Raw genomic sequence first — 26448 nt, forward strand, 5'->3', positions numbered from 1 at the left:
CCCTGTAGACCACATGAAAAGACTCCAATACCCACCGTGAGCCCATTTGGATCCGCTGTGGGAGATATTGAATAGTCAGAGAGCTTGGGTCCGTCCATATCAGCACGCTGATAGAATATGAGCTGGCCAGCTCCATTCTGGAAAAAAATAAATTGCACATAAAACACAAAAAGGGAGAGAACAGACAGAAAACAGAATAAAGAGACATAGAAGAAAGAGACAAAAAAAAACTTTTTATAGCACCAGATCACATCTCAAAAATTACATATACAACATATATTATTTACAGGATGCACTGCAGCAATTTGCTTAGGCTTCTTCGACAGCATCTTCCAAACCTGCGACCTCCATTACATATAAGGACAAAGGCAGCAGGAGCATTGGAACACCACCAGCTCCAAGTCACACACCACCCTGGCTTGGATATATACTACCATTCTTTCATCGTCACTGGGTGAAAACCCTGGAACTCCCTACCTAACAGCACTGTGGGAGTACATATATTCACACGGACTGCAGCAGTTCAAGACGGTGGCTCACCATCATTTTCTCAAAGGCAACTAGGGACGGGCAATAAATGCCGGCATTGCTAGTGACACCCATATCCAGAGGATAAATTTTTCAAAAACTACCAATAGTAGTGATGCAGTGGGAGGATGTATAAATATGGACATCACGGAAGCATGTAGTAAAAACAAGGTGGATATAAAGGGAGTTTTTAATTTTTAGACAGCCTGGGAGAAGCAGAACTGCTCAAGTCAGAAAGGCATTAAATTTCTAGAATGTATCCGGGACTGGGTTTAAAAGAATATGTATATGTTTTAGAATTAACAAGGGAACAGATCATGCTGGACATAATGATGAGTAACAAACCACAATTACTTAACATTCTGATAGTAAGGGAATATCGTGCAAATAGTGACCATAATATGATTGAATTTGATATTAGTTCTTCTGTTCTAAACCTATCAGGAGTAGGCCATACGGCCCCTCGAGCTTGCTCCACCATTCAATAAGATCATGGACTCAGCTCCACTTCCTCGCCCGCTCCCCATAACCCCTTATCGTTTAAGAAACTGTCTATTTCTGTCTTAAATTTATTCAATGTCCCAGCTTCCACAGCTCTGAGGCAGCGAATTCCACAGATTAACAACCCTCAGAAGAAATTTCTCCTCATCTCGGTTTTAAATGGGCGGACCCTTATTCTAAGATCATGCCCTCTAGTTCTAGTCTCCCCCATCAGTGGAAACATCCTCTCTGCATCCACCTTGTCAAGCCCCCTCATAATCTTATGTTTCGATAAGATCACCTCTCATTCTTCTGAATTCCAATGAGTAGAGGCCCAACCTACTCAACCTTTCCTCATAAGTCAACCTCCTCATCCCTGGAATCAACATAGTGAACCTTCTCTGAACTGCTTCCAAAGCAAGTATATCCTTTCGTAAATATGGAAACCAAAACTGCACGCAGTACCCCAGGTGTGGCCTCACCAATACCTTGTATAGCTGTAGCAAGACTTCCCTGCTTTTATACTCCAACCCCTTTGCAATAAAGGCCAATATGGCCTTCCTGATCACTTGCTGTACCTGCATACTATCCTTTTGTGTTTCATGCACAAGTACCCCCAAGTCCCGCTGTACTGCGGCACTTTGCAATCTTTCTCCATTTAAATAATAACTTGCATTTTGATTTTTTTCTGCCAAAGTGCATGACCCCACACTTTCCAACATTTGAGAGGTAGAGTCACAAACCAAGGTTTTAAATGTAAGGATGGCAAACTGCAAAACGATGAGAACTAAGTTGACCATATTAAACAGAGTTTCACAGTTAGTGGGTAAACCGACAGACTGTGGGAAGTCTTAACCGATAAGGGAATAAGGGGTTATGGGGAGCGGGCAGGGAAGTGGACCCGAGTCCATGATCAGATCATCCATGATCATATTAAATGGCGCAGCAGGCTCGAGGGGCTATATGTCCTACTCCTGCTCCTATTTCTTAAGTTCTTATAAGTATTGAAAGTATTTCGTATAATACGAAACCAGTACATATCCCTACAACATTAAGGCTCCACTTCTGAAGTTAGTCAACCATTGTCAACAAATGAGCTTAAAGACAATATTGAGCTAAAAGAAAAGTCTTACACAAATGCAGGGAAATGTGGAAATCCAACGGACTGGAAGAACTACAAAAAGCAACAAAGAGAGAAATGGGGTGCAAAAGTGGATCATGTAAAGTGGTCAAACCATCCAAAGATTGTGACCCTGACTGGACTGATCACAAACAGTCCTGGTCACTCACCAATACATGATTGCCCAAATCCAGAGGCTATACCTGTTGTAGGTCTGCACTAACCTCCACAACCACAATGTGGTGGCCAGAATACCCTTTTACAATCCTATTCACCTTCAGATTGCGCAGCTTAAGGCGTCCTTTCAACACGTTGAAGAAGGTATCTTCTTGCATTATTAAAATTCCTTCCGATTGGCTTAATCTTTTAGCATTTTCTATCAGCTGGCCCCAATGACGGACTGCAGCTTTGATCTCCACGTTGCGAGGCATCGTCAACTGAAACATGAAACACAAGCCGGAGAATGATATATCACAGGCCATTCGACCCATCGTGCCTGTGAAAGAGCCATCCAATTAGTCCCACTCCCCTCTTCTTTCCCCGTAGCCCTGCAAATTTTCCCTTTTCAGGCAAATGGAGGCGAAAGGTTTGTCCCTTTTGAAAGTTACTATTGAATCTGCTGTGGCCACCCTTTCAGGCATGCATTCCAGATCGTAACCACTCGCTGGCTCTTTTGCCAATCATCTTAAACCTGTGTTCTCTGGTCACAGACCCTCCTGCCAGTAGAAACACTGTCTCCCTATCCACCCCCCAAAAAATTAGAACGTTTACTTTCCCCTGTCAATTGTGAGCAGCACTGACTGGGGTGCCAGGCCACGCTGCCAGCATTGCCTAAGGAGGCGGCCACAATACGGTAGCTGCTCCTGGTGTGAAGGCGCCCTTAGCCCACTCACCTCCAGGCCTGACGATCAGAGACTCAACATGTCTGTACACCTCCACCCCATCGACGCTGTTTTCCGCGCTCTTTCCATACTCGCTTTCCATTTATCGCTGCTCTTGTCAATCACTTGATTATCGCCTTCACAGGCCAATCACTCGCTTCCCCCTTCTGCGGTTGTCCTTCGGCGGGATTGTTAATCAAATAGGAAACGCAGCGCCCGCCTGCTGTCCGCGCTGTTGATTGGTCCAGCCTGCTGTCAATCAAGCTAGCCGCGATTACCCCGCTCCGTTTCTGCACTAATCGGGTCACAAGATTGGATGTGAACTGATCTTATTGGTCAAAACTACTCGCCCATCTGAATTCGCCGCGCCCCTTCAAGCATTGTCCACGCCGGCCCTGTGATCTCAGGCGCTGTAGGTGATTGGCTGAATGTTGACGTCAATCAATCGACGCGGCAGAAACCCCGCCCTAATTACCGGCGGCAACTCGTCACATTGGGATGTAAAAACAGAAAATGCTGGAAAGCTCAGCGACCCAGCAGCATCGGAGAGAAACAAGGTCTGTGACCCCCCGACGTCTGATTGGTGGAGGGCACCTGTCAATTAGTTGCGTGTGTCCGCCCCTGGCAGGCTTGCCTTGTTTTCCGGCCCGGAGGCGATCTGTGGAAGGGCTGAAGGGAGGGGGAAAATGACCGCGGCCTAAGCCAGCTGTCTCATTCATAGTCTGCTCGCACACGTTTCTTTGGTCTCGGCGCCCTGCCTCCCTCAGCGCTCGTTCGGTGCAAAGGCTTAAAGGGGCAGTCACAAACCCGTTGAAGGAGGCGCAGACTTGGAATTTTTTTTATGGGCTTGAAATTGAATTTGTTCTAATAGGAGGTTGGATTATCAAATCACAATCTATGGGCCGTTTGTTGAACATCGGGACCAGTTGACAGATTTTACAATTGTAAAAACGTTTGTTCTGCATCGCCTGGATTTTGCTCCCCGCCCCCTGCATTGCTCCTGGTAACAGTAAGCAAATGGAGGCGAAAGGTTTGTGCAAAGGAGACGGTGCCTGCAACGCAGTGGCCCCAGAACCTCATCGGCTGCGCACCATAGGGAGCAGGGACCTCTCCAGGAACCCCAGCCCCAGAGGGGAGGAGCCCGACACCAACGGGGATGACTACGAGGACTCGGAGGCCGAGCAGTACCGGGATGGCCGGAGCGAGGAGGTGAACTGGGAGACCAAGGTTCAGTCCTATGCCTGGTGCAAGGAGTTCCTGGCTGGATCCTGGAAGTTGATTTCGGTGGAGGAGTTCCAGATCTCCGTCATCAGGTAAGAGCGGGCCTTTTGAATCCTTCTTTTCCTAGACGTAACGGTTTGGATTTATGCAGCGCCTTTCCACGCAAAAAGCATCCCAAGGTATTTACAAAATAGGCGTGATGGTATCAGCCAGGACGGGGCAAAGAAATAAATCCGTTCAGAATGGTGTTGCCACCTGTCGGTGCTGGGGCTGGAGCACTTTAAATATCAAGCACCCACTGCCCTATGAGAGCACGTTAGATACAGAGTAAAGCTCGTTCCACACTTCCCCACCAAACATTCCAGGGCAGGGACAGCACGGGTGTGCATAACATCTGACAAACTACTCACCGAAGTCCATTGCCGTGCTTGTTCTTTTTGTCCCAGATACTGAGGACTGGAATCCTTGTGTGTCTCTGTCACCAGAGGTTGGGATTCTTCCCACACGGTTCCAGATAGTGCTGCAAACTGGTGGCCCACTGGGTAGGATGGTCACAGCTGGGCAAGCTTCTGTCCAATGTGGTTTTAACCAGTTCAACTCTAGCACTTGTATTCTTTGCTTATTCCCTCCAGAGGCTGATATTTGCACAACCCCTTTCCTGTAACCCATTGCTTTGTCTATTATCTAGGTTATTTGCTAACTTTATTTTTAATTGAGTTTGTTGTTGTCGAGTGGAGACCCCTCACTTTCTAATAGGAAGTTGGGGTGGAAACTACAGGCCTGATTTTTGATGTTGAAATGATAGATCCTACAGGAGGTGGCAATGTGGAATTACAGCATAGGTCATCCCTTATCTGGCCAGGAATGGAAGGGGGTGCAGTGTAGCAGGATGGTTGAGACCCAAGGTTGAAAGTGAAAAGGTCAGAAATGTTTAAGAACATAAGAAATAGGAGCAGGAGTAGGCCATTTGGCCCCTTGAGCCTGCTCCACCATTTAATATGATCATGGCTGATCTGATCGTGGACTTGGGTCCACTTCCCTGCCTGCTCCCCATAACCCCTTATTCCCTTATCAGTTAAGAAACTGTCTATGTCTGTCTTAAATTTATTCAATGACCCAGCTTCCACAGCTTTCTGAGGCAGTGAATTCCATAGATTTACAACCCTCCTGAGAAGAAATTTCTCCTCATCTCAGTTTTAAATGGGTGGCCCCTTAGTCTAAGATCATGCCCTCTAGTTCTAGTCTCCCCCATCAGTGGAAATATCCTCTCTGCATCCATCTTGTCAAGCCCCCTCATAATTGATGCGTTCATAATAAAGGATGAAACTGAGTACTGTGTACAAATGAGCAAGTGTGACCTTGGCTCCTTTTAAGACTACAGAGTGCAGGTACCTTGTGGGTGGCCTGCTTATATACCATACTCCCAAGGGATGATGGGATCCCTTGGGATGCCCAACAGGTAGGCTGTCTGGTGGTAGTGTAATACAGGTTGCAAGGGGTTAAATACATAGCAATCTTAGACGTTTTGGTAAGATCACCTCTCATTCATCTGAATTTCAATGAGTAGAGGCCCAACCTACTCAACCTTTCCTTATAAGTCAACCCCCTCATCCCTGGAATCCACCTAGTGAACCTTCTCTGAACTGCCTCCAAAGCAAGTATATCCTTTCTTAAATATGGAACCCAAAACTGTATGCAGTATTCCAGGTGTGGCCTCACCAATACCCTGTATAACTGTAGCAAGACTTCCCTGCTTTTACACTCCATCCCCTTTGCAATAAAGGCCAAGATTCCATTGGCCTTCCTGATCACTTGCTGTGCCTGCATACTATCTGTTATGTTCAGAATAACTCCACAAGACTGTGTGCTGTAGTCTCTTTAATCAAACTCCAGAGTGAAGAATCAGCATGGCAGGATAACCTTTTATACTTGCTTGCACGAGGTGTGCAGGTGACCCTTGGGTCTTCAACAGGTGTTGCTCCTGGTGGCAAGTCTTACACTATATTATAAAGTTTACATATGTAACATTATCCTTTTGTATTTCATGCACAAGTACCCCCAGCTCCTGCTGTACTGCAGCACTTTGCAATCTTTCTCCATTTAAATCATAACTTGCTCTTCGATTTTTTTTTTCTGCCAAAGTGCATAACCTCACACTTTCCAATGTTATACTCTATCTGCCAAATTTTTGCCCACTCACTCAGCCTGTCTATGTCCTTTTACAGGTTTTTTGTGTCCTCCTCACACATTGCTTTTCCTGCCATCTTTGTATCGTCAGCAAACTTGGCTATGTTACACCCTGTCCCTTCATCCAAGTCGTTAATATAGATTGTAAATAGTTGGGGTCCCAGCACTGATCCCTGCGGCACCCCCCCACTAGTTACTGATTGCCAACCTGAGAATGAACCATTTATCCTGATTTTCTGTTAGTTATCCAAGCTAATATATTACCCACAACCCCATGAACTTTTATCTTGGGCCAACACATTGAGGTATATCCCAGCCTTCAGTCCTTGAACTAGTCTTTGTTAGATTCTATTAGAAGAGGGATCCAAACTTCAATTTGCTCTGAAAATAGAGCAGAACGATGAATCATTCATGTTACATTTGGTTGGGGTGTATGTATACATCAGACGAGGCCAGGATTGGGTTCACCTGTATGTCAGTACACCCCCCTCCACCTCCCCCTCTGAAATGTCTGCGCTGCTCAAATTCTTCCCTCTTGAGCTTCCCTGATTATAATCAGTCCACCATTGGAAACTGTGCCTTCAGCTGCCTCGACCCGAAGCTCTGGAATTCCCTCCCTAAACCTCTCGTCCTCTGCCATAATTTCTTCTTGTGTGGCTCGGTGACAAATTCTTGTTTTATAACGTTCCTGTGAAGCGCCTTGGGATGTTTTACTACATTAAAGGTGCTATATAAATACAAGTTGTTGTGGCTATCAGCATTTTCTGTATAGGCAACAACGCTTAGTGCATGTAGGGCTATATCTGAGCACTGTGTCCAAGCCTTCAGGAATGGCACTGAGAACTGGATGCAAATATGCAGTGGCTATGATCCTGGGCTAGCAGTTTAGAGGTTGTTATTTCAAAGCTCATCCTGGCATGTTGCATTGAGTCTATAAGCACAGAAACAGGCCATTCGGCCCAACTGCTCTATGCTGCCTTTTATGCTCCAATTCGAGGCTCTTCCCACTCCTCAGCCTATCTGCATACCTTCCATTCCTTTCTCCCCGTGTGCTTATCTAGCTTCCCCTTGAATACTGTTTGCCTCAGCTACTCTTTGTGGGAGCACATTCCACATTCTCACCACTTTTGGTAAAGAAGTTTCCCCGAATTGCATATTGGATTTATCAGTGACTATCTTGCATTTATGGCCCCTAGTTTTCAAATCCCCCGAAAATTTGGAAACATCTTCTGTCTTCTTTGTCTACCCTCAAAGCCTCCCTGATAAAGTGCGACATCCCCACTGACACCTGGGAATCCCTGGCCGAAGACCGTCCTAAGTGGAGGAAGTGCATCCGGGAGGGCGCTGAGCTCCTTGCGTCTTGTCGCCGAGAGCATACAGAAATCAAGCGCAGGCAGCGGAAAGAGCGTGCGGCAAACCAGTCCCACCCACCCCTTCCCTCAACGATTGTCTGTCCCACCTGTGACAGAGACTGTGGTTCTCGTATTGGACTGTTCAGTCACCTAAGGACTCGTTTTTTAAAAAAAAGAGTGGAAGCAAGTCATCCTCGATTCCGATGATGATGATGACTACCGTATCGAGCCCCTTCACCATTTTAAAGACCTCTTTCAGGACACCTTTCAGCCTTCTCTCTTCTAGGTTGTTATGATGTAATATTGAATTCAACCAATCTCCTAATTTGTGGCTTGGATCATGTGTCTGTGAAAGCTGTCGGATTATTATTAGAAACTAATGTCCTTCATGGCAGGAGCCTGCTCTGGCCTACATGTGACTCCAAGCCCAAACTACGTGGTTAATTCTTATTGCCCTCTGATCTAACCTAACAAGCTGCTTGGGTGTCAAATGATCTAGGGGCGATTAAGCAATAAAATAGGAAACAAGCAGCCATAAAGAACAAATGTGTTTTATTTATTTTTTAAAAAGTTGCTTGCTTCCTGCTTGTTACTAGATTTCCAACTTCTCTCGAATAGCACTGCTGTGGTAAGTACCAGAAAACCGACATCACATTACCCCATCACATTACCACCAGCATCTGAGCAATAGCTGGCCTTGGTCCAGCCAGAGACTGTGTAGAGAATGACCAGATTTAATGTGGTAACTGCCTCCTCAGGCCAGCATTTGAATAATTCAGCTTCGTTGTAGCTAGTTTTTGAGCATAGCTCAGTTTGTGCTGCAACATTTCCGATTAGAGGCCCTTGGTCCGAAGGCATAAACATTTTTGAAGAGCTGGAGCTTTGTGTCATCTTGCAGTCACGAGATGATTAATAAACAACCACAACTCTCATTTTATATAGGGACTTTTAACTTACAGGAGCATTGTCAGACAAAATTTCACACTGAGCCAGTAAGAGACATTGGGACAGATGACCAAAAGCTTGGTCAAAGCGGCAGGTTTTTAAGGAGTGATTGAGAGAGTACATCCAACAGTCTCATTCCCAGTGCTGGACATTGGGTGCAGAGCTGGCTCCCTCAGGAAAGGATATAGATGGTTGAGGGTTTGAAAAGATCTTTGCAGGCCAGATAATGAGCTGTAATTACACCTACCTAAGAGGAAATTAATGCAACAGTAAGGATGGACATTATCTTGGATGATGTGGAATCTGTATGGGTGGAGCTGCGGAATACCAAAGGGCAGAAAACGCTAGTGGGAGTTGTGTACAGACCACTAGACAGTAGTAGTGAGGTTGGGGACAGCATGAAGCAAGAAATTAGGGACGCGTCCAATAAAGGTACAGCAGTTATCATGGGTGACTTTAATTTACATAAAAATTGGGCTAACCAAACTGATAGCAATACGGTGGAGGAGGGTTTCCTGGAAACTATTAGGGATGATTTTCTAGACCAATATATCGAAGAATCAACTAGAGGGCTGGCCATCCTAGACTGGGTAATGTGTAATGAGAAAGGACTAATTAGCAATCTTGTGCGAGGCCCCTTGGGGAAGAATGACCATAATATGGTAGAATTCTTTATTAAGGTGGAGAGTGACACAGTTAATTCAGAGACTAGGGTCCTGAACTTAAGGAAAGATAACTTTGATGGTATGAGATATGAATTGGCTAGAATAGACTGGCGAATGATACTTAAAGGGTTGATGGTGGATAGGCAATGGCAAACATTTAATGATCACATGGATGAACTTCAACAATTGTACATCCCTGTCTGGAGTAAAAATAAAACAGGGAAGGTGGCTCAAACGTGGCTAACAAGGGAAATTAAGGATAGTGTTAAATCCAAGGAAGAGGCATATAAATTGGCCAGAAAAAGCAGCAAACCTGAGGACTGGGAGAAATTTAGAATTCAGCAGAAGAGGACAAAGGGTTTAATTAGGAGGGGGAAAATAGAGTATGAGAGGAAGCTTGCTGGGAACATAAAAACTGACTGCAAAAGCTTCTATAGATATGTGAAGAGAAAAAGATTAGTGAAGACAAACGTAGGTCCCTTGCAGTCAGATTCAGGTGAATTTATAATGGGGAACAAAGAAGTGGCAGACCAGTTGAACAAATACTTTTGGTTCTGTCTTCACAGAGAAAGACACAAATAACCTTCCGGAAATACTAGGGAACAGTGGGTCTAGTGAGAAGGAGGAACTGAAGGAAATCCTTATTGGGTGGGAAGTTGATGGGATTGAAGGCCGATAAATCCCCGGGGCCTGATAGTCTGCATCTCAGAGTACTTAAGGAAGTGGTCCTAGAAATAGTGGATGCATTGGTGATCATTTTCCCTGAGTCTTATCGACTCTGGATCAGTTCCTATGGACTGGAGGGTAGCTAATGTAACACCACTTTTTTTAAAAAGGAGGGAGAGAGAAAATGGGCAATTATAGACCGGTTAGTCTGATATCAGTAGTGGGGAAAATGTTGGAATCAATTATTAAAGATGAAATAGCAGCTCATTTGGAAAGCAGTGACAGGATTGGTCCAAAAGTCAGCATGGATTTATGAAAGGGAAATCATGCTTGACAAATCTTCTGGAATTTTTTGAGGATGTAACTAGTAGAGTGGACAAGGGAGAACCAGTGGATATGGTGTATTTGGACTTTCAAAAGGCTTTTGACAAGGTCCCACACAAGAGATTGGTGTGCAAAATTAAACCACATGGTATTGGTAATGGGGGTAATATACTGACGTGGATAGAGAACTGGTCGGAGAACAGGAAGCAGAGAGTCGGGATAAACGGTTCCTTTTCAGAATGGCAGGCAGTGACTAGTGGGGTGCCGCAGGGCTCAGTGCTGGGACCCCAGCTATTTACAATATACATCAATGATTTAGATGAAGGAATTGAGTGTAATATCTCCAAGGTTGCAGATGACTCTAAGCTGGGTGACAGTGTGAGCTGTGAGGAGGATGCTAAGAGACTGCAGGGTGACTTGGACAGGTTAGGTGAGTGGGCAAATGCATGGCAGATGCAGTATATGTGGATAAATGTGAGGTTATCCACTTTGGTGGCAAAAACACAAAGGCACAATATCTGAATGGTGGCAGATTAGGAAAAGGGGAGGTGCAACGAGACCTGGGTGTCATGGTACATCAGTCATTGAAAGTTGGCATACAGGTACAGCAGGGGGTGAAGAAGACAAATGGAATATTGGACTTCATAGGGGATTTGAGTATAGGAGCAGGGAGGTCTTACTGCAGTTACACAGGGCCTTAGTGAGGCCTCATCTGGAATATTATGTTCAGTTTTGGTCTCCTAATCCTGAGGAAGGATGAGGGAGTACAGCGAAGGTTCACCAGACTGATTCCTGGGATGGCAGGACTGACAGATGAGGAGGGACTGGATTGACTGGGCCTGTATTCACTGGAGTTTAGAAGGATGAGAGGGGATCTCATAGAAACATATAAAATTCTGACAGGACTGGACAGGTTAGATGCAGGAAGAATGTTCCCGATGTTGGCGAAGTCCAGAACCAGGTGACACAGTCTTAGGATAAGGGATAAGCCATTTAGGACTGAGATGAGGAGAAGCTTCTTCAGAGTTGTTAACCTGTGGAATTCTCTACCACAGAGAGTTGTTGATGCCAGTTCATTGGATATATTCAAGAGGGAGTTAGATATGGCTTTAACGGCTAAAGGGATCAAGAGGTATGAGAGAAAGCAGGAAAGGGGTACTGAGGTGAATGATCAGCCATGATCTTATTGAATGGTGGTGCAGACTTGAAGAGCCGAATGGCCTACTCCTGCACTTATTTTCTATGTTTCTATGTGACCTTTTAATATCACTGATGGCTTCCATTAGAATGGTGGATGTGCTGAGTGGTGGGATAGCTCCAGGATGAATGTGGAGCACAGAATTGGGAATGTGTACTTGCTGAATTAAATAAACCTTATATCCCTAAAGTTAAGACAAAGCTACACGCTGTCCTGCATAGAATCAAAGAGTGGTTACAGTACAGAAGGAAGCCATTCGCCTGTTGAACCTGTGCTGGCTCTCTGCAAGAGTACTTCAGCTAGTCCCACTCCCCTGGCCTTTTCCCATAGCCCTGCCAATTTCTTTCCTTCAGGTTATCCAATTCCCTTTTGAAAGCCACGATTGAATCTGCCTCCACCAACCTTTCAGGCCGTGCATTCCAGATCATAACCACTCACTGTGTAAAGATTTTTCTCCTGTCGCCTTTGGTTTTCTGCCAATTGCTCTCAATCTGTGTCCTCTGGTTCATGACCCTTCTGCCAATCAGAACATTGAGCAAAAGAATCACAGACTGAAATCTCTCACCTCAGGATTCTAACCTGGGTGGGTGGATTCTGCTGGTAATTTCAGCGATTTTATCCTTGGTGAGAACAAGTCCACTATGAAGATGGGAGGTCACAAGATGAACAACAGCCTTCAGTCTGTTTGATCTCCATTCCAAAAAATCAGTCCTGCTGTTTTCCGATTACAGCTTTAACATCCATCCAAACAGGTGAATGGGATTTCAGTATAATTTCTTCCCTGCACCAACCCCCCAAAAACCACCACCCATTATGCATCTAAAATTTGTGTAGCACTCTCTACTCAACTTTCAGCCTCAGATTATATGCTCTGAGTCCTGGTATGAGGCTCAAACCCACAACCTTCCGAACCAGATGTGAGAATGCTATTGTCTGAGCCCAATTAGCACATCCCTGGGAAAGCCTTCTAATAAAAATTATATGACCAGTAGTTTTGGTAGAGCACTGTCATTACCAATATGAATGATGGGATACCCCTGCCTCCATAGCTTTTTCTCTGCTTTCTCTTGCTGTCCAATCAGGGAAACTGCCTGTCAGTATCATGGGTAGAAAAGGAAAGCAAATTAACATCGCTTGACTGGGACCCCAGGGCGCCAAGACTGGTGCAGCTGGCAACGTGTCTGCTCGGGTGTGTGGTTTGAGATGGAGTATCTCCCACTTAGTTTGGCTAATACTGATAGCTCTGCACATGTTAGCCATTCGTGGTGACTGCTGGAAACCCTTCCTCATCACTCTCTCTGGAAGGCTAGGCTTCAGGGGGAAAGTGTGGCTTGTTTTATTGGCCAGAAATGAGCAAACCATTGAATCTGTACTGCTTTCTGGGATGTTTTTCTGCACTTGATAAGTTCTTGAGTTGAATTACCTGCAGTATTTGTTTCCCTTTAATTAAAGGAGTTAACTGTTTCCTTCAAACCTTTTTGAATGTTGAGTTCATTTGCCTTTTGATTGCACTGTACTCTGCGATTCAGAGGAAAACCCACATGGTTTTAGTTCCAGAATGCCAACAACCGAGTTTCCATAGGGCAGTGAAGGTTGGCTGCATTTGCTGATGCCACTAAATTGTGATGCTGAAGCAAATGCAGAGGATGTGCACGACAGTGACCGGAGATTCCATGCCGATATAAGGAAAGTTATACATAGTGGAATAACAATGGAGGACCTATTTAACGGTGAGGAACTGGTCAAGGGACCAAAGCAAATGTTATGCTGAATAAATCAGAGGTCATCATAGTAAAGCTGTGTGCTACCCTGGTCAGGATAAAGGAAGCATCTGTGGTGGCAGTTCACCAGGCACATTCCTAGTGTCAGTACACTGAGTTACGAAGAAAGTTTTCAAAAACTCCTGCTCCGCAGCCTTGAAACAAGGCCAGGGAAAAGGAACATTGTAGAGTTGTAAAAGATACTGTGAGCCTTGGCTCAGTGCTAACATCTCCTCTGAGTCAAGGAGGTTATGGGTTCAAGCCTCACCCCAGAGACTTGAGCACATTGTCGAGGGAGTGCTGCACTGTCAGAGGTGTGCCGTCTTTCAGATGAGATGTTAAACAAAGGCCCCATCGGCCCCCTCTGATCGATGTAAAAGATCCCATAATCGAAGAAGAGCAGGGGAGTTCCATCAATGTCCAGGCCAACAGTTATCCCTCAACCAACATCACTAAAACAGATTATCTGGTCATTATCTCCTTACTGTTTGTGGGATCTTGCTGTGTGCAAACAGTGATTACACTTCGAAATGACTTCATTGGCTGTGAAATGCTTTGGGATGCCCAGAGGTTGTGGAAGGCACTGTTTAAATGCACATTCTCTTTTTCTAAATTAAAATCAAAAGATTAATCTTGGGTTCTATTTCATGTTCTAGTTGGGCTAAGGGACATGGGTACAAACTGATAAATGGCATGTTTAGGACTGATGTCAGGAAGCAGAGTGTGATTGATGCCTGGCATGGGCTCTGGGTCGGGGAGTGGGGGAACATCTCTGGAATCATTCCAAGGGGCAGTTAGAGGCTGTGATTGCGATCTTGAATTTCAATGGAAAAATGATGGATAGGCTGAAAGGTCTCCCCTATCTGTACTTGTGTGTAACCTGCATTGGAACATTCAGATGGAAGCTCTGTTTAATGTTTCATTGAAAGGATGCTGCTTTCAACACTACTGCCCTAGATTTGAGGTCAAATGGGACCTAAGCTGAACTTAAAGCCAACATCCTAACCATTGCCCACCTCTGATCTACCAAAGCCTCTCCAGTGCTGATTTTTTTGTTGTTGTTGTGTCTAGACTCGATTATTCTGATACACTCGTTGCCCATCTTCCATCAACCGCCAAATGGACTTCTCAAACATAGCCACCTGTCTCTCATCCTGCACTGAGTCCCTGGCTCTTTGTCTCTCACTATCAAATTTAAACTCATTTTCTTTCTTCAAATCCTTATCTCTGCTGAGGATTTGAAGAAAGACTCCAATCTCCTCCCGCACCCAAGTCTAACCTCTTGTATTGTATTTTTCCCCCCTGCCCCTCTTTTCGTGGTAAAGTTTGCAACAACCTTGCCCCATGTCTCTGGAGATCTCTTTCTAAAACCACTCCACTTCTTTTGCCTTTCAAAGTCCTTCTCAAAGCCCAATATTTGACCTGGCTTTCAATCCCCCTCCTAATCTGTCTCTTTCCACTTGTGAAGAACCTTGGAATGTTTCTTTACCTTAAACACTGTAAATGCGAGTTGAATGTTGAAGGAGGACTTAAAAAGTTGTCTGTCTGCTCGTGCATTTAACAAAGATCTTGTGAAGAGGATAGCAGGTGGAATGCTTCGAGATCCTTGGAGAATGCATTGTGAAGGCTGATGTCTCGCACGAATCAAACCAGTTTCACTGATTACATAACTCATCTGGTGTCAAGTAACAAAGTTGTGCAGAGGCAGAAAGTTGCATCGAGTTGAAGATTTATCCACGTTGATGACCTATTTTTACATGGTTTATAAAACTGCAATGATAAACTTTGGTATCAAATTTATTATTTTTGGAAAGAAAATAAATGTAACAGGTAGGGAAAGATAACGCGCAGGACAGAGTGACGCTGGACGGGTCGATGTGATTTCCAACCTGTTGTTTTCAAGCACTCTATTAATGATGTCAAAAAGGGCTAAGCATTGTGATATATTATGTTGGGTCTCTTGTCCATTGTCTCCCAAACACCCCCAGGTGGAGTATTGTAGCTTTGCACAGCTCAAGACTGGATCTTGAAGGTGTTCATTGGAAGATGGAGAGGCCATCTGTTCCAGAAGTTGATCCCAGTACCTGGGCTTCAGGTAAACCTAATGGGGAGGCGGCTGGCTGCCTAGTGCTTTATATTGGTGAGCTCTATAGTTTAAACTGGTTAGATGTGGGATACATCTTTGAATACTTGGATGTGGTGAGAGGGGGCACTGTCTTTAACCCTTGGGTCTGCCAACTTTGTTTTAAGGTTTCTGGACTTGGATAAGTGGGGTGTGTCCTACGGAGGAAGATTGCAATCTCAGACAACCGGAAACTCCACAAGAGTAAGTTGTGCAGTAGCTTTGTTTGAAGACCTTAAAGATGGTGCTGGTTTCTGTGCATGTCTGACACCTGGATAAGGTGGGGTGGAGAGAATCGGATTGAAAGCTGAAGATTCTCTCAAACTGTTCAAGTGGAAATAATTCCTGAACTGGTGTTACAACCAGTTCATCCTGAGAAAGCATCTGAGCTAACAAGTTGTGCTGAATGCTAGAGCATGACTGAAGATTTGATTCCTTTTGCTCTTGAAATAGCATACTGCCACCGAGCAGTTAGTTGCAGACCCTTGCTTGTGCCTCTTTTCTCGGGTCATAAGATCTGATTGGACTGCTGGATGACACTTTGGGCACGTTGCTGTAGAGAGAAAATGGAATTCACTTCTGGAATGGAGTGATCATCAGAATGGTACTGGGGCTTAAAGGGTTTAATTGATGCAGGTTGTATAAACTTGCTGCGTATTCCTTTGAGTTTAGAATATTGAGGAATGATTTAATCAAGGTCTTTAAAATGATTAACGAATGTGGTAAGGAAGATGTAAAGAAACTATTCCCTCTGGTGTGAAAATCCAGAACAAGGGGCATCATTTCAAAATGAGAGCCAGCTCATTCAGGAGTAAAATCAGGAAGCATTTATTCCCACACACAGGGTAGTAGAAATCTGGAAAACTCCTCCCATTTGATGGGCCGAATGGCCTACTCCTGTTCGTATCCCTGGAAATAAATTGATATTTTGTATTTTAAGCTAGAATGCTCCTTGGTGGAGGAGGAGATGACATGGGGAACATGCAGAGGAGAACTGACAGTAGGTGCAAGGAAGAGTTGGAGGTGATACTTGGACATCAGTGATATTAGGGAAGGATGAAAATGGACACGAGATTGTAGGTGAACACCATGAATGATGAATAAATGAGGTTACTGATAACAATTGTCTAGTTGTTTTGATCCATTATTGAGCTGAACAGACTCTGAACAGGCTGCTGACTCATTGTTAACTTAGACTTTATCCATGAAATCTTTGGCATCTATCGAGGCTTTGAATTACCTGACACGTCCTCGTATATGAGGAATTATTTGCCACGTCCTCATGAGGAATCGATGCTGGAAAATATGAGTCAACTGGACTTGTGTCCCACAACAATGATTTGGCTGTTGACTGAATAGTGACCTCCAAACCAGGCAACCATTGGTGCTGTGAAATATACCTGTAGTATGCTCCAAAACAGCATAACGATTGACAGAGTTGATGAATTTTGAATCACCTTTCTCTTGAAATAGACCGTTTCAAAGTGTACAGTCTGTGGGTTAAAGTCCATCCAACTGTACGTGAATCACTTATCACATGTTTGGAACCATGGAAATATCCGAGGCAGACGCTTGCTCCTGAGTTAATTGATGATTCAGCCTGTGACTGAACTTTGCTGTCACCACAGATAATCTCTCTACACCCTGGCTCACCAGAACACAAAGCAAGAAATAGGCTACATCACCATGCACTGGGAGAGGGTTAGCAGCTTTAAGCTGAGTGCTTTGTTTTTTATTTACTTAAAAGTACAACGGATTGCTTAATTGCTTAAGGGCAAATGGTTAACACGTGCTTGTAGTGAGTTACAGACTGGAATTTATTCAAGGGGTTTGGGGGTTACCTGAGCCCTGAAATGAAATGTGGCCATGGTTAGTGCCCGAACTATTTTTAATCTGATGGAAACTGGTTTATAGTGTCAGCTGATGAGGATGGTTAGCTGGTTACCGAGCAGGACTGAGTACCGACAATTCTTTAACATTTAATGTAACCTATAGGCATTCATTCACTGATGCTGTGACATGAGGTGTTTTGCTTGACGTGTGGCATTTTGAGCAATGCAGCAGCTGTTTAAATCCCCCACTGTGCTACTTAAATGTTCATCCTGTTTGAGAAAAAAACTGAAAAACAAAAGAATCCCACCAGCTTTCCAGCATTAACTGGTCAGTGGAGCTGCTGGATGTCCTGGGTGTTGCAAATAGGGGTTGGATTCTTGCGTCCACAGCATGGTTATCAGCCGATTGCACGGTGAACATTAATTACAGTGCAGTTCCTCCGATAGTTTTGTCCATTTTTGTGTCAGCAGTAATTGTTCCAAACACTACCCCAGCCTCCACTGTTTACTGCATGCATGCAATGGTAGTCAGAATGCCAGGTATTCACGTTGTATTTAAACACAAATAACTCTCATTGCCCCAGTTGGTGCGGTCACTGAGGCTTCATACAGTGGAACACGGTGTGTGAAATTTGAACTGTGGGAAACCAGTGGTATAGTCCTACATTCTGCCTTTCCAAACTCTGGCTGTGTCCAGGGAGGGGGAATACAGTGATGGCACTGATGGTTGTAGGCCTGTGACTACTGCTGATGGGAAGGGGGACTTTCAGGGATACATGAAGGATCTTGCACAACACTGGCACAATGCTAATGCATATTTGAAAGCTCTTTTTATAGTTTACTGGTACAGATTAAGCTTGGTGACTGCACTTTGCACTAGAACTACTCATTTGGGCTGTTGGACGTGCTCAGTGCTCTGTGTCTGCACTTGTGCAAGGCTTGTTTAAAATTCCACTCCGGTTTGCATCTCTGTGGATGGGCCAGTTGCAGTACTTTCCTGGAATGTCCCAGCTCTTATGTTCCCCTGGCTCAATGCTTTTCAGCCCTACAGGTTAGTGAAATCTGGATAAAGGCGCATGCAGTTTAGTGCAGAACCATACTGACTGGGATGTCCTGGATTTGATGCTGGGTCTGTGCTGAGTTAGCTGATTGCTCTGTCGATTTTAGACTGTTTCTGACACTTGCAGAGACTCTGCCCACCAAACTCTCCCAAAAAGACACTGGTATTTGTTAGTTTCCTGCCCCTTGCAGTCTAAAAATTGATAAGGAGGAGGTACCAGAAAGGCTGTGCTTAAATTAGATGAGGACTGGATGGGATGGATCCTCGGATGCTGAGGGAAGTAAAGGTAGAAATTACAGAGGTACTGACCAAAATCATCTGATCCTCCTTGGCTACAGGGCTGGTGCCAGAGGACTGGAGAATTGCAAATGTCACACCCTTGCTCAAAAAAGGGTGCAAGCATAAACCCAGCAACGACAGGCCAGTCAGTTTAACCTCTAGTGGGGAAGCATTTAGAAACAATAATCCGGGACAAAATTCAGTCACTTGGACAAGTGTGGATTAATTATGGAAAGCCAGCATGGACTTATTAAAGGCAAATCGTGTTTAACTAACTTGATTTGAGTTTTTTGAGTTATATGAATCTTAAGGGAATCGCGGGATATGGGGATAGTGCACAAAAGTGAAGTTGAGGTTGAACAGCAGCCATGATCTTATTGAATGGCAGAGCAGGCTCAAGGGGCCAAATGGCTTACTTCTGTTCCTAATTCTTATGTTCTGTGTAACAGGGAGGCTTGATGTGGTGTACATGAACTTCCAAAAGGGGTTTGATAAAGTGCCACATTATAGGCTTGCAAACCAAGTCGAAGCCCATGGAATAATGGCAGCATGGATTTGAAATTTTAAGTGACAAGAAACAAGAGAGTAATGGTGAATGGTTGATTAATAGAAACACAGAAATTTACAGCGCAGTAGGAAGCCATTTCGGCTCATCGTGTCTGCGCCGGCCAATAGAGCTACACGGCTCTCGGTCAGCAACCCTGAAGGTTACGTATAAACCAATGAACAATAGCGGACAGGTAACGAGCATCCGGCCCAACCAGTCTGCCCCACACAACTGCGATACTACATGTATCGCAACATTTTACACTTCCCCCCCCACCCCACTTGGAGTCATGCGATCTCCTGGGATAGGCAAAAAAAAAAACAACTAAAAACCCTGGCCAATTGGCGGGGGGGGGGGGGGGGGTGAAATCTGCAAAAATTCCTCTCCAACCCGTCCAGGAGATCACTGGCCGTATTAGATTCCCTGAAGTACTTGCCATCATATCTGCGTCAGCCAACAAGAGGTTATCCAGTCTAATCCCACTTACCAGCTCTAGGTCTGTAACCCTGCACGTTTCGGCACTTCATGTGCCTGTCCAAACACCTATTAAATGTGGTGAGGGTTTCTGCCTTTCCCACCTTTCCAGGCAGTGAGTTCCAGACGCTCACAGTCCTCTCCGTGAAGAAACTTCCCCTCAAAACCCCTCTAAACCTTCCACCAACCACCTTAAACATATGCCCCCATTTAATTGACTCCTCCACCAATAGAAATAGGCCCTTGCTATCCACTATATCCTCAATGAGGTTTCCCCTCCGCCTCCTCTGTGCCAAGGAGAACAAACCCAGCCTATCCAATCTGTCCTCATAGCTAAGATTCTCCATTCCAGGCAGCATTCTCGTAAATCCCCTCTGTACCCTCTCAATCACGTCCTTTCTATAATGCAGCGACCAGAACTGCATGCAGTATTCCAGCTATGGCCTGACCAGAGTATTATACAATTTAAACATAACCTCCATGCTCTTGTATTCTTTGCCGTGGCCAATAAATCCCCTGGACCTGATGGCTTGCATCCTAGGATCTTAAGAGAAGTAGCGGCAGGGATAGTGGATGCATTGGTTGTAATTTACCAAAATTCCCTGGATTCTGGGGAGGTCGCAGCAAATTGGAAAACTGCAAATGTAATGCCCCTATTTAAAAAAAGGAGGCACACAAAAAGCAGGAAACTATAGACCAGTTAGCCTAACATCTGTGGTTGGGAAAATGTTGGAGTCCATTATTAAAGAAGCAGTAGCAGGACATTTGGAAAAGCAAAATTCGGTCAGGCATTGTCAGCATGGATTTATGAAGGGGAAGCCATGTTTGATAAATTTGCTGGAATTCTTTGAGGATGTAACAAACAGAGTGGATAAAGGGGAACCAGTGGATGCGGTGCATTTGGATTTCCAGAAGGCATTTGACAAGGTGCCACATTAAAAAGGTTACTGCACAAGACAAAAGTTCCCGAAGTTGGGGGTAATATATTAGCATGGATAAAGGATTGGCTAGCTAACAGAAAACAGAGTCAGGATAAATGATTCATTCTTGGGTTGGCAATCAGTAACTAGTGGGGTGCCGCAGAGATCAGCGCTGGGACCCCAACTATTTACAATCTATATTAACGAATCGGAAGAAGGGACTGAGTGAAAAGTAGCCAAGTTTGCTGACGATAAAGATGAGAGGAAAAGCAATATGTGAGGAGGACACACAAAATCTTCAAAAGGCCATCGACAGGTTAAATGAGTGGGCAAAAATTTAGCAGATGGAGTATCATGTTGGAAAGTGTGAGGTCATGCACTTTTGCAGAAAAAAATCAAAGAGCAAGTTATTATTTAAATGGAGAAAGATTGCAAAGTGCTGCAGTACAGTGGGACCTGGGGGTACTTGTGCATGAAACACAAGGATAGTATGCAGGTACAGCAAGTGATCAGAAAGGCCAATGGAATCTTGTCCTTTTATTGCAAAGGGGATGGAGTATAAAAGCAGGGAAGTCTTGCTGCAGCTATACAGGATATTGGTGAGGCCACTCCTGGAATACTGCGTGCAGTTTTGGTTTCCATATTTACGAAAGGATATACTTGCTTTGGAGGCAATTCCGAGAAGGTTCACTAGGTTGATTCCGGAGATGAGGGGGTTGACTTATGAGGCAAGGTTGAGTAGGTTAGGTCTCTACACATTGGAATTAAGAAGAATGAGGGGTGATCTTATCGAAACGTACAAGATTATGAGGGAGCTTGACAAGGTGGATGCAGAGAGGATGTTTCCACTGATAGGGGAGGCTAGAACTAGAAGGCATAATCTTAGAATAATGAGCCGCCCATTTAAAACTGAGATGAAGAGGAATTTCTTCTGAGGGTTGTAAATCTGTGTAATTCACTGCCTCCGAGAGCTGTGGAAGCTGGGATGTTGAATAAATTTAAGATTGAAATAGACAGTTTCTTAAACTATAAGGGGATATGGGGAGCAGACAGGGAAGTGTTCCTGAGTCCATGATCAGGTACAGCCATGATCTTATTGAATGGTGGAGCAGACTCGAGGGGACATTTGGCCTACTCCTGCTCCTATTTCTTATGTTAATAAAGACAAGCATTCCGCATGCCTTTTTAACCACCTTATCCACCTGGCTTACTTTCAAGGATCTGTGGACAAGCACTCCAAGGATCGTTTTTTCATCTACACTTCTAAAGTGGCCTACCATTTAAGGTTATATATCCTTTAATTATTAGCCCTTCCCAATTGCATTACCTGACACTTCTCCGAATTAAATTCCATTTGCCATTGTTCTGCCCACCTGTCCAGTTGATTGATATCCTTCTGCAATCCATGACTTTCCTCTTCATTATCAACCACACCGCCAATTTTAGTGTCATCTGCAAACTTCTTAATCATACTCCCTATATTCAAGTCGAGATAACCGATGTATACCACAAAAAGCAAGGGACCCAGTACTGAGCCCTGCAGAACCCCACTGGAAGCATCCTTCCAATCACAAAAACATGCATCAACCATTACCCTTTGCTTCCTACCTTTTAAGCTAATTTTGGATCCAACTTGCCACTTTTCCCTGGATCCTATGGGCTTTTACCTTTTGTGTCCAGTCTGCCATGTAGGACCTTATCAAAAGCTTTGCTAAAGTCCATATACCCTCCATTGTACGCACTACCCTCATCGACCTTCCTGGTTACCGCCTCAAAAAATTCAATCAGGTTAGTCAAACACTATCTTCCCTTAACAAATCCGTGCTGACTGTCACTGATTAATCCTTGACTTTCTAGATGTAGATTTATCCTGTCCTTCAGGATTTTTTCCATTAATTTTCCCACCACTGAGATTAGGCTGACAGGCCTGTAATTACTCGGCCTATCCCTTTCTCCCTTCTTAAACAAGGGTACCACATTAGCAGTTCTCCAGCACCATGCCTAAATCCAAAGTGGACTGGAAAATGATGGTCAAGGCCTCTACTATTTCCTCTCTTGCTTTGCTCAACAGCCTGGGATGCATTTTATCCAGGTCTGGGGACTTATCCACTTTCAAAGCTGCTAAACCCCTTAATACTTCATCTCGCACTGTTTATTTCATCCAGAATTTCACACTCTTCCTCGATAGCAATATCTGCATTGCCCCTTTCCTTTGTGAAAACAGATGCAAAGTATTCATTAACCTCCACACACACATTACCCTCATGGTCTCTAATAGGTCCTAACCTTTCATTAGTTATCCTCTTATTCTTAATATATTTATAGAACCGCTTTCCTTGATTTTATTTGCCAAGAATTTTTCACTTAGCATTCCTAATAACCTTCTTTTAATTTTACCTCTGAACTTTCTATATTCCTCCAGAGATTCTACAGTATTTAACTATGTATATGACATAAGCTTCCCTTTTTTTCTTTATCCTTCCCTGTAAGTCCCTAGACATCCAGGGGGTTTTAGAATTATTGTTCCCACCCTTTTTCTTTAAGGGCACATGTTTTGCCTGAGCCCTCTGGATCTCCTTGAATGCCGCCCACTGTTCTGACACTGATTTACCTTTAAGTAGCTGTTTCCAGTCCGCTGTGGCCAAATCACTTCTCAACTTGGCAAAGTCAGCTTTTACCCAATTTGGGAATTTTATTTCTGGTCTTTCCTTGTCCTTATCCATAACTACCTTGAATCTGACTGAATTATGGTCACTGGCACCCAAGTGCTCTCCCACTGATACCCCTTCCACCTACCCAGCTTCATTCCCCAAAACTAAATCCAGAACCGCCTCCACCCATGTTGGGTTTGTTACATATTGACTAAAGAAAGTTCTCTTGACTGCATTTTCGGAATTCCGCACCCTGTATACCCTTCACGCTATATTTGACCAATCGTTATTAGGATAGTTGAAATCCCCGACTATTACTGCCCTATGGTTTTTGGACTTCTCAAAAATTTGCCTACATATTTGCTCTTCTATCTCCATCCCACTGTTTGGGGGTCTATAATACATGCCCAGCAGTGTAATCGCCCCTTTTTTATTTTTCAGTTCAACCCATATGGCCTAATTTGATGATCCCTCTAACATAACATATCACTCCTCACAACTGTAATAGTTTCTTTAATCAATACTGTGACACCCCCCCCCCCCTTTTTCTACCCCCCTCTCTGTCCTGTCTAAAAATCCTGTAACCAGGAATATTGAGCTTCCAAACCTGCCCCTCTTTCAGCCATGTTTCTGTAATGGCTATAATGTCATACTATTAGGTGTCTACCTATGCTCTCAGCTTATCTGCCTTATTCGCTATACTCCTTGCATTGAAGTATGTACCATTTAGCCCAGGAAGACCTCCTTGATTAGTACTTACTAACCCTTGTTTCCTCTGTCTTACAGATTCACTTTCTACATTCTTGCTTTCCAATTCCAGCTTTAATTCCTTCCCTTTTGAATTTATTCTCAGGTTACCATCCCCCTGCCAAGCTAGTTTAAACTCTCCCCAACAGCACTAGCAAAACTCCCCACAAGGATATTGGTCCGGCGCTGTTGAGGTGCAACCTGTCTGGTTTGTACAGGTCCTATCTCCCTCAGACGCGGGCCCAGATTAGAGGAAGGTATACAGTGGTGTTCCCCAGGGGTCAGTACTAGGACCACTGCTTTTCTTGATGTATATTAATGACTTCAACTTGGGTGTACAGGGCACAATTTCAAAATTTGCGGATGACCCAAAACTTGGAAGTATAGTGAACAGTGAGGAGGATAGTGATAGACTTCAAGAAGGCATAGACAGAATGGTGGAATGGGCGGACGTGTGGCAGATGAAATTTAATGCAGAAAAGTGCAGTGTGATACATTTTGATAGGAAGAATGAGGAGATGCAATATAAACTAAAGGGTACAATTCTAAAGGGGGAGCATGAACAGAGAGACTCTGGGATATATGTACACAAAATGATGAAGGTGGCAGGGCAGGTTGAGAAAGTGGTTAAAAAAGCATAAGGGAACTTGGGCTTTATAAATGGAAGCATAGATTACAAAAGCAAGGAAGTTATGATGAACTTTATAAAACACTGGTTCGGCCTCAACTGGAGTATTTTGTCCGATTCTGGGCACCGCACTTTAGGAAGGATGTGAAGGCCTTGGAGAGGGTGCATAAAAGATTTACAAAAATGGTTCCAGGGATTAGGGACTTCAGTTACGTGGATAGACTGGAGAAGCTGGGATTGTTCTCCTTAGAGCAGAGGAGGCCGAGAGGAGATTTGCTCGAGGTGTTCAAAATTGTGAGGGGTCTAGACAGAGTAGATAGAAAAATTATTCCCATTGACAGAAGGGTTGAAAACCAGAGGACACAGATTTAAGGTGATTGGTAGAAGAACCAAAGACGACATGAGGGAAAACTTTTTTAATGCACCAAGTGGTTATGATTTGGAATGCACTGCCTGAAAGGGTGGTGGAGGCAGATTCGGTCGTGGAATTGGATAAGTACCTGAATTGGATAAGTATCTGAAGGAAAACACATTGCAGTGCTACAGGGAAAGGACGGGGGAGTGGGGCTAGCTGAAGTGCTTGTGATCTACTGCCACCTTGTGGAATCAACCATCTCTGCACAGACCAGGGATGGAGCCTGGAACCTCCTGCTCAGTAGCACTGCCTGCAGGATGATTATCTGCTGCCATTGCTGAACAAATTCTCATTTAAACCTGATTTAGAATGCAAACTGGCTGATTTCAATAGCTCTTTAGTACTCACATTTAGGGGTGCAATAGAGTGGTGGTTATGTTACTGGACTAATAATCCAGAGAGTGTGAGTTCAAATCTCATCATGGCCTTTTGTGAAACTGAATTCAATTAAACATTCTAGAAATATAAAGCTGGTCTCAGTAAGTGACCATGAAGCTGGCGGATTGTCAAAAAAAACTGGTTCACTAATGTCCTTTTTTTAGGGGAGGAAGCCAGTCATCCTTACCTGGTCTGGATATGTGACTCCTGTCTCACACCAGCATGGTTGACTCTTGACTGCCCTCTGCAATGGCTGAGCAAGCCACTCCCTTGTATCAAACTACAACACTGCAGCAGTTCAAGAAGGCGGCTGCTTACTTGCATCTTGTTGGCAACTAGGGATGGGCAATAAATGCCGGTCTTGCCATTTGCGCTCATCACGAGAATGAATAAAAAATAAATGTGGCTTCCTTTGTTTTGTGCCCCAGTTTCTGTGTCCTTATTGTCAGTAGCACTACCCACATACAAATGTGTTTAATAAGCTCACTGGAGATCAAGTTGTCTGAGGAGCATGTTTGTCAGCTCTCTGAGCTGCTGAATGGCTTGTTGCAACGTTGATGCTTGGTGTAATCCAGTGCTTTAAATGTGTGGTGTGCATTGTGTCTGATACTCTCTGGTTACTCCCACTACCTGTCACACAGTATTTCACCCTAATACTATAATCACTGCTATATGTGCGCGCATTAGGTCCGTGCAGCAGAGCAGGTCAGCATGAGAACACCAACGGCAGGTCGGGGGCCATAAAAGGAGCAGCGAGCAGCGAGGAGGCATTCTACAGGGAGCAGCATGAGCTGCGAAGAGTGATGTCATCAAGGTCCAGGTCGGTGATTGGAGCGTGGGTAGATACAGCAGGAGCGGCGAGTTCGGGGCGAAGGAGTGGAGAGAGACTGTGGAGGGATGTGATCAAGGGCCAGGAGAGGCGTGAGTGCAGGGCCCAGGGGCAGCACGGGCCAGCCCACACTGCGATATGTGTCCGCACTTGGTCCGTGCAGCAGAACAGGTCTCCAGTCGTCTTTGGTAATCCTTGCCATTGGACCAAGACCCAGCTCTGTCCAGCCCGTGTGGTGG

The 26448-nt window shown here is 44.5% G+C and overlaps 1 protein-coding gene across 1 annotated transcript in view; it reads left to right on the forward strand.

Moving 5' to 3' along the window:
• The first annotated feature begins 3465 nt into the window (after positions 1-3465).
• The window catches only part of chkb (choline kinase beta), a 51659-nt gene continuing 28676 nt past the window's right edge, over positions 3466-26448 (forward strand). Inside the window, exon 1 of the mRNA XM_070897287.1 lies at positions 3466-4322. Within this exon, the coding sequence (XP_070753388.1) occupies positions 4027-4322 (296 nt within the window). The 5' untranslated portion in view covers positions 3466-4026. The remainder of the gene's footprint in view (positions 4323-26448) is intronic.

Source organism: Pristiophorus japonicus, chromosome 13 (assembly GCF_044704955.1).
Source record: "Pristiophorus japonicus isolate sPriJap1 chromosome 13, sPriJap1.hap1, whole genome shotgun sequence".
In the NCBI taxonomy this organism is placed as follows: domain Eukaryota; kingdom Metazoa; phylum Chordata; class Chondrichthyes; family Pristiophoridae; genus Pristiophorus; species Pristiophorus japonicus.